The sequence below is a fragment of the Apteryx rowi genome, unplaced genomic scaffold (assembly GCF_003343035.1).
Source record: "Apteryx rowi isolate R43461 unplaced genomic scaffold, aptRow1 scaffold_539, whole genome shotgun sequence".
NCBI lineage: Eukaryota > Metazoa > Chordata > Aves > Apterygiformes > Apterygidae > Apteryx > Apteryx rowi.
The window spans coordinates 422,561-435,726 of record NW_020450804.1 but is presented as its reverse complement, the minus strand read 5'-3'; the positions used below and the strand labels follow the sequence as shown (position 1 = coordinate 435,726).

General features: G+C 40.6%; 1 protein-coding gene across 2 annotated transcripts in view; it reads right to left on the bottom strand.

Moving 5' to 3' along the window:
* Positions 1–11,414, bottom strand: part of CTNNAL1 (catenin alpha like 1) — a 58,435-nt gene extending 47,021 nt beyond the window's left edge. For both annotated transcript variants that reach the window (XM_026081162.1, XM_026081163.1), the window contains exon 1: positions 11,089–11,414. In XM_026081162.1, coding sequence (XP_025936947.1) covers positions 11,089–11,208 — 120 coding nt within the window. In that variant the 5' untranslated portion in view covers positions 11,209–11,414. The remainder of the gene's footprint in view (positions 1–11,088) is intronic.
* Positions 11,415–13,166: the final 1,752 nt, after the last annotated feature.

The following is a 13,166-nucleotide window of genomic DNA, read 5'->3' as shown; positions in this document are numbered from 1 at the left end:
TACCTTCCGGAATAGTGAACTCTTAGCTGTGCAATATCCTTTCTTCTGGTTCTAGCTAAATTGGAGCCACTACAGTAACTATTTTAACACTGGAATGGAAGGAACTTTGTTGAGGTACATCGTTCTTCCAGGGGAGGAGAGGGAGGGAGGGGGGAGAGAACTGTCTCCCCAACCAACAATCTTCCTCCAAAGACACCCTAAGAGCCTATCAGAAACCAAATTAGTGAAACCCTTTGGTGTTTAAGGCTATTTCAGATTACAAAGAATTGCTTTTTCCTCCACACTACTGTGACCAGCAGCTACCATCCAGTTACCATCACATCAGAATTATTACAGCTGTGTTTCTTCCAGATTTCCTAGAAGTAGAGACCCTAAAGACTCCAAGAACATCATCTAAGCTCTACTTCAAACTTAACACTCCTGAATATTTAATTTGTGGTCTTCATATAGCATATCACTTAGTCACTAGCATTTGTGGTGTTTGGGCAGGCGTTAACAAGCAAAAAGATTATCTGAAACTCTTTTTGTGCAAAAAAAAAAAATTGTATGTTGTTTCCTTTAGCATTTACTGGTCAAGTGCTAGAAAGGAAGCAGTCTTTTTGATGGCACTTATATTTTGTTAAATAGGGCTCTTATGCTATTCCCAYGGAACGCTTATCTGAGATTCTAGATACTTGGTTTAAGGAGTATGCTGTCTCTCAATAAATTGTCAGCTACATCTGTTGTCATTTGTTATGAGCAGCCTTAAAAAATGATCTTTTCCCATATCCTTTACTGAAACTAAGATATAGCCTTAAGCAAAGTACAAGATGCACCTTATATTTACAGAAACAAGTTCAATTGCAGCAGTTCTCAAACAACTGTTTTCAAAGCCTTTTGAAGGCCTTAAGATACTGATATTTAAGTTGTTGTACACTTCATTCACAGGAAGCATCACGACAGCATGCTTAGCTAAAAATATTCTAATGTCTATTTATTATCAGTGCAATCAAGTCTTGCATGACAGAATTAAGCGATCCTTCCATGACTTAGTTTCAGGGAGTATTTATAGACTACTATATACAAGATCAAAGGAAACCTAGCTATCTCACAGCCACTCCCACAAAAACAGAAGTTACGCTGGAAGGCACTCTACAAACACCTCCCTGGGCAACTGTCCATGCTGTACATAGGATGATTTAGACTTGCATGAACTACATTTGTTACTGCCTCAACCTAATCATTTTTCTCTTCTTGCTACAGCAAATATTCAAAGATATTTTCTCTGTACAACGAGGACTAGTTATAGTCCTGTAGTATTTGCTCCTCTTCTGTTTTGTGTATTTTCTCCCTTCTATCCTATAAAAAGGAATTTCAAAAAGGAATTTTCTACCATTATGAAAATAAGGGAATGACAACAACGGAAAGCCTTTGCCAAGAAAATGCAGTAGCACTGCATATGAGACAAGAAGCTACAAAACCTACAACAGTAGCCTGCTGCAAAGCAAATTTTGCCACATTTGATATCATATGTAGCACATTTGGTCAAAACAAGCAGCCTTCCCTAAACCACTCATGCTTTTAGTAATTAATATTGAGTTGGAGGGTAACTACTTCTAATATTGCACTTTAATTACTGTATCTCAATAGGTCTTAGGTTTTCATAGCCTCATTTAGTCAGACAGCAGCACACACTATCCTGACACCTACATCTGCTATGGAATACAAGCATACATGTGAGAGAGCACAGAAGCGGCAGCTAGCATTTGACATCCAGTCCATAAGGACAACAAGCAGAATTGTCACATAGACGTCTCATCACAACTCTGATTATGTATGTGCATCAACAAGTACACTGAACATCAGAAAATATGTATTTATCCTAAAATGTATCCAAAAATAAAGAGATATTTAATGTACTTTTCATTGTGAACAAGCCTCTAACTACTGTCTTTAAGTCTTGCTGAAGTGCAAGACTGCATAACTTAAAAAGCAAACATGAGTTAACAGACCCAATAATCTGTTTTAGGTATGTACAAGCCAACAAAAGAACATTTTCCTCCTCTCCCACTGCCCTCCAGTTCAGCATATTCTTACCTAAACAGGTAGATTTCATAAAGCTATTACCTTTCTTCATTCTGCACCTAGAGAACCTGTGCTTGAACAAGTTTAAGAAAACAAACCAACTTAGAGGGAAGTTTGTTGTTTAAAACGTACTCTTTCAGATGTGGTTGAAACAGATGCAGACATGTTTTCAGCAGAGAGACACAAGTCTCAGAAATAACTTAATTTACTAACATGATCATTGTGGCTTTCCTGCCTAACTTGCTTTTGTTTTGATACCTAAAATTTACTGCTTGTGCAAACAATGCCTGTGGATGCTTACATCATTCATAGCCAGCTCTGAGTTTCTCTTATTCAATAAGAGTGTCTTTTGTGAAACTAAGAATTCAGATATTGTAATAAAGGATGTAATAGGAACAAAGTACTGATATCGCCTGCAATTAAGAACTCTTTCAGTTCAATTTGGGACTGGCTCCTAATGATGTGGAATACAGTTGCTTGTTGGCTCCATCAACAGGCAGTTTCACTGGCATGAATATCAGCTACTCAAACTGTCTTGCACTGAATGTTGCAGACAGGAAGGTTCCGAGTCTTCTTTTAGAGAAGGCTTCCTTAGCAGCATTTTCACATACTACTTCAGAATAACACCTCATATCTCTTCCTGAAAAGCACTTACTTACCTAGGAATTAACAGAGAAGTGAGATGTGCTCTGGAAAAGGCTACACAAATGAAACTATTATCCACCTAGAGGAGTTTAAAAGAAACCAAAATGCATATAATCCAGGAACTGCTCTCTTATTCACTTCTGTTCAAGATCCTGTGCATTCTTTTGATTGCTTCCTTGACATGATCAAGATCAACAAAAACTCATTCAGTTGTAAGAATTAAGAATATTTATATGTATCCCTGAGTTGCAATGTGGAATCTTTGATAATGAAAAGGAATATTCCATACACTGGTCTATCTTCTGCATTTCAAGCACTTGCAACTTTGGACAGTATTAGCTTTCTAAAGAATTTTGACACTTGTGAATAAAAAACACAGGGTTTACTATATTAAGCTACCAGATCCCATTTTTAGCTTTACTCTTACTTGAAAATAAATAATTTGTGTGTGTTTAGCACACTAGTTGGTTACACTCATTCCGCTTAATCAAAAAGTCAATACAAAATGTTGCTCAAAGACAAAAGTGACTGCAAAATTTTTATTTTTACCATATACCTGTGAAAAGACCTCAGCATTTGTTCATATACAATTTCTGTAACTTTGTGTTTAGAGTTACCTTACCATTTGATAATTCATTTTATGTTTAAAATAAGAAATCATCCCACTTGCTATTTGTAATAGAGTAGATTAAGAGTTATGAGTCGGGACCAGATTCTATCATTACTACTTAGTAATCCCACTAGTTTTGAACAAGGCTATTAACCAAGTAAAATACAACTTGAAGAGTAACAAAGATTGTATAAGGCTCTATCCAGTAAGGGTTATGCTTTATCCATGAATTCATGAAAGTAAAATAAATCCATGCAGAAAGTAACAGGATCATATTACCATGCAGCAGCTTTAAAAAACTATAATCAGAGTTGTTTGCAATTATTAATTCATAATTCATCCTTTGGGGATTTTAGCACCTAATCTGTCTAAAACCATCTGTTAACAATGCTGAATAGTAAGAAAGCTAGTCTACTTCTTTTCGTGTAGGATCACTGTGAGGCAGTTGAGATTTAATACTCACAGAAAGTGGTTACTGCCCAAGAACCACAAAAATTTGTTTCATCTATACAAAAGCCATTAAATCAGATCACATAAAAAATATTTTGAAACATAAGATTCCATTAAAAAAGACCAACGGATTTTCACCTAAGTCAATATGAAGTACTTTACTTCAGCTGACATGTTACTTTAACTCATTTATCGTATCAGAATAAGGTATTGTGCATCATACACAAAAGGTAAGCTTAACCTAAAGTCCTTTTCACCATCCAAGGGGCAAAAGAAAAAAACTAAGACTATAGCTGTTTCATGGCAATACTATTACTCTTGTGAGAAAATGTTCAAATATCTTTTTTTCCTCATAAAGTAGAATATCATTAATGATATCCTAATATTAGGAAATTATTTCATTTATATGATTAAAACATTCTAACTAAAGTACTCCCATGCTCTCCAACATACCTTAAAAAACACAACTGTAAATAGCATTATCTGCTGCCCCTTCAGTACTTCATAACAACCTAGCTTCAAAGATTAAACAGCTGCTAATTAAAAACTAGCATCAGTAAGAAGAAAGCTACAACTACACCAGCCCAGAGATGCAGTAGAGAATGTACAGCAACTGACAGAATCACATCATCCGCATTTGTCAGATGACAAACTCAGATGGTTAACATTCCTACATAAATCAAAGAAAAAGAAGCAGGCACCTAATGGGACAGAGTACCCAGCGCAGGCTCCTCCTCTAAATAACAGTTGAACTTCTGCAAGCCTAGTTTTCCAGCAGAAGTACATTTGTATGCAGCAAGAGTTTCATAACACAGAACACAAGCTTATAACTTAATCCACAATACCTATGGAATCAGAGGGGGAAGGAGAGTCAACAAGTTAGTGACTAATTGAGAGTAATGAGGTGTAACTCTGTACAAAGGCAGCAGACCATATGCTTGCAGATGTAGCTGTGGAATTAACTTGTGTGACTCTGCATCCATGGCACAGTTTATCTGCAGTACAGGATGTATACTAAAGAGTTTAACAGGAGGTTTGCTTCACTCAGTACAAGTTGCAACGCAAGTCTCTGTGCGGCAATTCATACGTTTATGACTTAACAGCAATGTTGGGTCTCAAGTCCAAAGTGGCCAACAAACTAATCTACACAGAAGAAAATACTGGAAAAGGAGAAAAGCAGCTTCTCAAAGAGTTGGTTTGTGAGTTACCAGAATTTTTAAAGACACTGAAGGATAAAGACTGGCACTCATGAAGTATTTTAGAAGAGAAGTGCTCATTACATTTTTCTCAGGTGCACAGCAGAAAGCAAGGAGTTTAAGGCAAACATAGATTATCCTACTTTTTTCAAGAAGGAATTTTCCCATCCTCCAAGAAGAGTTGAAGGAGCTGAGTCCCAGCCTTGGCCCCATACAGGAACAAGAGTAGCCAACAACTTAAGAAACTTTGGAGGTGGGGAAGGGAAAGACCTAGAGGTACCAAAAAATGGGAAACAAAGCAGGCAAGGGACTTGCTAGAACAGATCTCTCAGTTTGTCTACTGGACAGGAAATGCAAGTAAATTGAAAGGGATAAGAGCTTGGACTGAATACTGAAGTTCAGGAAGGGAATAAGACTGCACATATTCATTAGTTTTAAAAATGCCAGCCAGAGAAAGATAAGAGCACATATTAGAGACGCTTCTATTCAGTCTGTAAAGAAACAAAAAAGAATGTATTTGATCTGCAAAAAGTTCAAAGTAGATGAGCCTGCAGTCAACACACTACTATGACTACAGACATTCAAGCATCAGAATGTATGTAAGACTGACGCATGATGTGGAAGAAGGGTGGATGAAATCAAATAGGGAAACAATTTTTTTCCCCGGTTATTTTAGGATTCCAAGAATAAAAAGCTGTCAATATCAGGTTAGAAGTCTAACTGTACTCTTTTAAAGATACAACTCTGCATTCTAAAGTTTTTAGCAAAAAATGCCATTAAGACAAATCCATGACTGATTAACATCCAAGATTACTAGCTTTGCAACTACCAAGTTTAGAAGAAATGAGCACTTATAATAAAGTCACATTTATGTCACTCCTATCATATACAAACCTCTCACATAGGTTTGGAATTTTTTGGTCAGTGTTGGAGCAATACATGCATACATCCCCCAAAAATAAGTCTTATGAAGCCCCTTTCCTAAATCCAGAAAAAAAATATCCTTCAGTAAGGAGACATAGTAAGGTTCACATTGACAGGTATAYTGAAGAACTGAATGTAAGTTACTATTCTGAGTTCTGCTCCTCTAAGGTACAACACAAGCAGCCTAGTAGTTTCCAGGCATCTGAGAACATCTAGGGCAAATGAGACCATAGAACAGCTTTCCCAAACACAGTGTTAGCCTACAGACAAAATTCAAAAACCAATATCATGGAAAGTGGCAGACTGAACTCTATGCCTACAATTTTACACATCTCTGTTAAGACTCTCTCTGCAACAGAATAAGTCTGTTCAATTCCACAGAGAATAATATCAGTTCTACTAACCAAAAGTAACCTATTAGGTCTTACAGTTCACTTCATTTCTTCAGGACTATATGCCTGACATTATACTCAGTTACCTCCCTAACATAGCTTTGCCCCATCCTTTTGGCAGAAAATAGGACAGAGCAGGGTAGCTATTCATGTTCATGCTGAATTACAGAAGAAAGTGAAAGAACCCTATAGCTGAATCTATCTTTGTGATGGACTCAGAATTTGCATGGAATCTATTGACTATAGAAGAGGCCATAAAACAATTAGATAAAATGAAAAAGGAACAACTTGCCAACATTATGTCACATGCTGCACTACGTTAATGTCCATCTTGTACTGGGCACCCCCAAAGGGCACACAGTACTCCAGATGCTGTCTCACAAGTGCCAATTAAAAGGGAAGAATCCCTTCTCTCAACCTGCTGGCTACACTCCTGCTAATAAGAAGGCCAGCATGCAGCTGGCTGCCTTTGCCAACTCTTGTTCAGCTGGTTGGCCACTGGGTTCTTTGTGCCTTTCCCTGAAAAGGTTCTCTCTGGGCAGTTGACCCCCCCAGCTGGTTACATGGTGTTGTGCACTGTTGAACTTCATGAACTTCCTGACAGACCATGTTTCCAGCCTGTCTAGGCCCTTCCGTCTAGCAGCCCTGACCTGCAGCATATTGGACACTCCCCCAGTTTAGTATTGTCCACACACTTGCTAAATGTACATGCAGTCCCAACGTCCAGGTTATTAACAACAATGTTAAACAGTACTGGCCCCGTATCAGTCCCTGAGGGATGCCACTGGTAACTGACCACCAGCTGGACTTTGTACCACTCGCTGGTCACTGTCCTTTGAGCCCAATAATCCAGCTGGTTTTTCTACCTACTTTATCATCCCCTTAACCAGTATGTATCTCACCAAACTGATTGTAAGCATACTATGGCTGTAAAGACACTACTAACATCAGACCAACACTCAACAGCTGTCAAAAAACAAACATTAGGATTTATTAGAAAAGAAATAGATAACACCACCGTTAACTTATTCAGATCTTAGTCTTAGGAACCAAATTTCAGAAACACTGATATCAGGGGCTTTTTGTAGTTAAGTTTTTGCTTTAAATACATTGGTCAAACCAATTCCAAAACCTCTGACAGAATCTCTCATAACAAGAAAGTTTGCCTACATGTTACTCAACATGCTTTGCTCACATTCATTTTCCAAAGCGCCTATGACAAAATGGACATTCTGAAAGTCGAGAAGCTAGATGTAATCCCAAGTTCTATACACAGGAGGTTGGAGGACAGGTTACTATCAACTGTGAAAACTGTCTTTGTTTTCCAAGGAACATATATAGACAAATATCAGTTCAGAGTTCCATCTCAGTGGATTTCTTCCATGTGCTGTATTGTGAAGTTTTACAAATACTTCTTCTGAAATTTCTCATAATGGTTCCTYAAAACAGCTCCTTCCAGACCAACTCCTACAGCTGTGAAGATACCTGATCACTGCTAGACTAGCAAACAGATATGTAATGGCAGCTGAGGATGTCCCTGGTGGAGCCACATCCTGGAAAGTGATTTTTTCCCCTTGGCCTTTCCTCAACTATTTCAACAATTTGCTATTAAAGGAGTAAGCACTAACTGCTTTGCCCACCCTTCCTGACGTGTGTTGCCAGAAACTTTCCATAAAAGAAATCTAAACCAACATTGATTAGACTGGAAATGGTAGGAACAAAGGAGATATCTAGATTTTAGAAGAAAACTGTACTATTTACATGTGAAACACTGAAATAAAGGCACCTATCCAGAAAAAGAGAATTCTACTTATTCTGAAAAAATGGTAGGTTTTGACTCCTAAAACCATATTTTTTAAACTTTATCACATATGCTTTGTGCTATATTTTTGAATGACTCTCTCCAGAGTATGGCTTTGTAGACAGTTAGAAAGAAATATTAGTAAATACGGAATACTGTGGCTTGAGTTTGCAGTCCTATTTTGTCAGTTGTAGCCCTATTATAAAAGGACCACAAGAGGCTCTAAATAGATTCAGGTAAAATGAAGACCAAGTGCAAGTTAATAAATACTAAGCTTTAAAAAAAAAAGTTTATTAATAGACATGCCTAGCAATTATTCTGAGAGTAATTTCTCCTGCCAGGAAAGCAGGAATCTGCTAGCACTGCTGGCAGCAAATATTCTCTTACACTATGTAGTCTCCATTTATAAGACAAACAAGTTGCAAAGTGCAATTAAAAAAAAGACCACATTTACAGAACAAGAGCAAACTGTCAAATACACATTTACATTATACATCAATTAGTACAATGCACTAAACAGTGCATCAATTAAGAGTCTACGCAGACTTTTTCTTTGCTAAAAAAAAAAGGCTTTAGTTAAACAAAGATTGAAAGCGAGTCTGACAGACACAGCAGCCTATTGTTTTCTTTGCTTAAAATAAGTAGTGAAAAGCAATAACAATGCTCTGAATATTTCTTTTTTCAGTAGTATAGTAGCATACAAATGTAAGTGTTTCTCTACTTTTAAGAAAAGGGTGCCAGAAATTTACTTCAGAAAACAAAACTCTTTGCAAGTGTATTTTGTACAAATGGAAAAATATAGTCCCAAACATTACTGCAGATACACAGCTCATGTATGTGTATCAGCATATAAAAACAAGTTAAATACTGTAATCTATATTAATAAACACCATTTCTGCAAAAATACCCAAACAAAGAAAACCTAAACTTAACAGCAAGACCTCTACTTAACAATCTACAAGAAACAGTAAAGAAAGAATTCATAAAACAGTAGAGTAAGCGGTTCACTAAATGTACCCAATGGAATGCCCTACAGCTGACATCATCATCAACTTTAGCCTGGAACTCTCTGTACCCCACATTCAAGGGAACAACCTCCTCTGAAGTTCAGAGCACTTCACCAGGAAAAGAGTAAGTTCTGAGCATTCAGAAATGCTCAGACACCTTGTATTGTGAAAGATGAGGAACATTTCTGGAAGACATAGTCACAAGGTTTTGTGGTCAACAAAAAATCATGCATGACATGTTACAGGTACAATGAATCCACATTCAAGACCACCATTTTTATTCCAGAAGAATAAGAATTCTTCACAGATATCTGTTAAGAGTAAGAATTTAAATTTTTGTAATTAAGTTTACCCTCTGCAATTGTTTTGTTCGTTTGTTTTCAAGCTTCCTAAAAGTAGACTCAATATTTTAACTCCCTGAATTGTTTCAGGAGTGGAAAATTCATTGAACTTAAATTTGACTTCGCCTTCAAGCAAGTGGTTGAATCCCAGAGATGGGCTTCTTTGAACTGATGGAGATTTCTTTAAACAGAGGACAACTGACTGCACTGGTAAGCACAGAACCTCAATTACCCTACTGCAAACCTTTCCTGATGCCTGGCTGTACAAATGCAAAATAAAGCTCACAAAAGTCTGCTTCCAGATGGGCTATGTTAGTATAGACAAGACATCACTAGGGCTAATGATTTTTGTATGGATGCCACACATCATATAAAGACTTTGCGTGGATGTACACATAGGTTTCTACCTGCTAACTTTTATAATCCGTATTTAAAAGCACAAAAATACTATAAAGAAGATGCTGAAAAATAACGAATCAGAATAATGTACACAAAAAAGAGCAATTTTATTAGGTATATTGAACTCCAATTTTGTAACTTAGGAGCTAATAAAACGAAGCGTTTTGCACATATTTACCACTTAAAGAATCACATATATTCACCACTTAAGATCACTTTAGGTAAAAAAACAAAACAAAACAAAAAAATCAGGCTTTTAAGCCCAGTTAGCACTATGTGGTAACTTACACATTAAGAGGTCACAAAAGCACAGTTTACATATTATTTAGCTTTTTAAAATTCAAGTAATATCTTCGGATGTGATGAGAACGCAAATCAATGCAACAGTGCAATGAAAAACATTCAGGCCTGGCAGTGAAAACAACTATGTTTAGTCAAATTCCCTGAAAATCGACTGCTTTCACCAGCATCAAAAAATTAGAAAACGAGAATATTTACAAGCTGAAAAACCGAAGGCAAGAGATTTGAGAAGCCAAGGAAACACAGAAGGTGAAATACTTTTGTTGCAAGAGCAACTTTAATGGTTCCAGCCGCGCAGATCACACACCAAACCAATTCACCATTCCGGCACACGAGGAGAAGCCAAAACAACGCTGTGCCCCAGCTCCTGCCCTCCAAACCGCAGCATCCCGGGTTGAAAAACACCTATGGCAACGCAATGGCTTGCCGCAGGCGTTACGCAACGCCACCGCAACCTTGCGGGAAACTTCGGCGCCAGGAGTTTTACCGGGGGACAGGTATCAGAGGGCACGCTTCCCCCAGCCCCGTCCCCCCAGGTGCCCCTTCGGAGCCCGCCAGCCTCCGGGAGCGCTATTACCGCTCCCTTCCCCACACAGGGCCCTGAATGAGCGGAAAATCGCCCCCTTCCCCCAGCCGCTCACCGAGCCGCCCGTCCTGTACCGGATGGCGGGACTCAACCTCAGCGGAACCCCCGGGACCGGGATGCTGGCTGAGAAGAAGAGGAGGGAGGGGGCGCAGCAAAGCGAAGCTGCCTCCGCCTGAGCCGCCGGAAACACGGGAACTACAGAGCGGCGAGACCCGAGGGCACAAACTTCTGCCGCGGCCAAGCTCAGACCCGGCCGGGAACGGGGCAACCGGGCCGGCCCGCGCCATGCCTCCGCCGGCGGTCGGAACAGCTCCCTCCCGCCCTACCCCCGGCTGGGGGAGAGAGGACAGGTTCGGTGGTGCGGGATTTCTACCTGCGACACCAACGGAACCAACGTCTGCTCCACGGAGCGCGTGCGGATCTCCAGCCCCGCGTCCGCACCCAAAACCGACGAGGAGGAAACACCGCCGCTGCTGCACGGAGACATGGCCATGGCGGGCCGCCGAGAAGGACCCCCGACTCCCTCGGAAACAACTCCGCTCCTGACCGACCGCTGCCCACACGGCAGCCCCCGGAGCGCCCCCGCCAGCCAGAGCACCGCTGCCTCGCCGGAGCGCACGGAGATGCCGCGCGCGCGCTCAGCCCCCCTCACGGCCCCTTCCACGCCCCTTGGGACGGGATTTAAAGCGACAGCTCCAGTTTCTGCACTCTCCCCACCACGCAGCAGCAGCAGCACAAGTATCGGCAGCCTCTCCCTCCCCTCCCTGCGCCCGCCCCTCCCACGCCGTGTCCCGGAGCGGGGCGCTTCCCCCACAGCCCGCCGCGCAGGCGAGAGCGCGCAGCCTTCCAACCTCCCCTCCCCCCCCCACGCGGCGGATAAGCGCGTACCGCCCTGCTGCGGCCGAGACCGCCGGTTCCCGGGAGTGGGCGGGTGTGCGGCACCCATGTCCCGCATCAGCCTCGCTACCTCCCCGCTGCCCACATAGGGCTCTACGCTGAGCTTCGGAGCCGCTGAAGGAAAGACTGGGGCTTGTCCACTCAGCAGCCGCCCCGACCTGGAGTTTGCGTTGCCCTTGCCGTAGGGAGGCGGCCTCTCCCAGGATGGCAGCGTCCGAGGGTCGAAAGACCCAGGTTCAAGGGTCCCTGCCTGGTGGGGAAGGCTTTTCCCTGTGCATACTCACAGCAGGGGCAAGGGTCCACTTTCTGCAGTGGCTGCAGGGTTTGGGTAGCCTTCAAGAAAACAAGAGTCCAGGCCTGTTACTAGACTTCAGCCACCCTAACCAAGCGCAAATTTGGGGGGAAGGGTAGTCCCAGGCAGGAAATCAGGGACATGAGTACAGGGGGAACTGGGAAGTTAGCTTCAGAGCCACTGTCTTACTGAAGATTATTTGAGTCAAGATTAGCTTATTTTATGCGGCATCTGGAAAGACTGATTAGCTGTCTTTAATTAAATTTCATCCTCTTCTCTTTTAGCAGCCTCCCAGTGAGAAACTGGCTTCCCGGCTTTCAATGATTTGTTTCCTRTGCCTGGCACATTGGCTGGTTTAGAGGACAACTTTAATATGTATCTGGCATTACCCAGTCTTGGTGCTAAAGCAAAACATCTATGGTTGTTTTAGCAAGAAGAAAGCAAAAATATTTTCAAAGGAATGAAAATTTTCTTTGTCTTTAGGAAAAGACTAAACTCACCTCCACATTAGTTTATGACCTATATTCTAGAAATATCAATACATGACTGCTTACTCATCTAATCTGACTATATTTTTGATAATACTGATTCTTCTACAGGCCTGTTTGCACAAACAGTAGCAACAGTAGCAAGCTCTTATGGCTGTGATTCAAACTACCAAGGTGCAAAGCAGCTCTTGTCCAGAATGGGGGTAACTCAATGCAGCAATACATATGAGCCAACAAGCCCTACTTAGGGTCTAGGCGCACAAACTACTCTAACATAGCTATTTAGTTTCCTAATCAGAACTGATCTGTGTTTAACTACTCTGAGCTCAGACAAAACAACTGGGTAAACATGCCATCTGGCTTTTTTACATTGGCACATCAAGGATTTTGTCTCATTTTCTGTCTTCAGAAACATTTCTGACCTATTTGATTTCAATGTTTTTAGCAATTATTGAAACCTAGACATAAGGTAAAAAAGGACAGCATTTGTTGTCCTACAGAGTTTTCCATATTTACTAAAAAAGAAAATTGTCAGAACTACTAGTATAACCCTAGATAAAAGTATGACTCTGTTCCTAGCTCTTCAGGAAACTGGTTTCATATCCTGTTTTCTAAACATGTTCTTATATTTTCTAAAATGACATCTTCTACAACATCAAGTATTACAGGAAAGAACTGAAGACTTAAATCTACTATGGTACAAAATCATTTAAATGGTGGGGTAGACTTTGAAATAAATGCAAGTCATGTTTGATAAAAGTGGTTTAGAACACA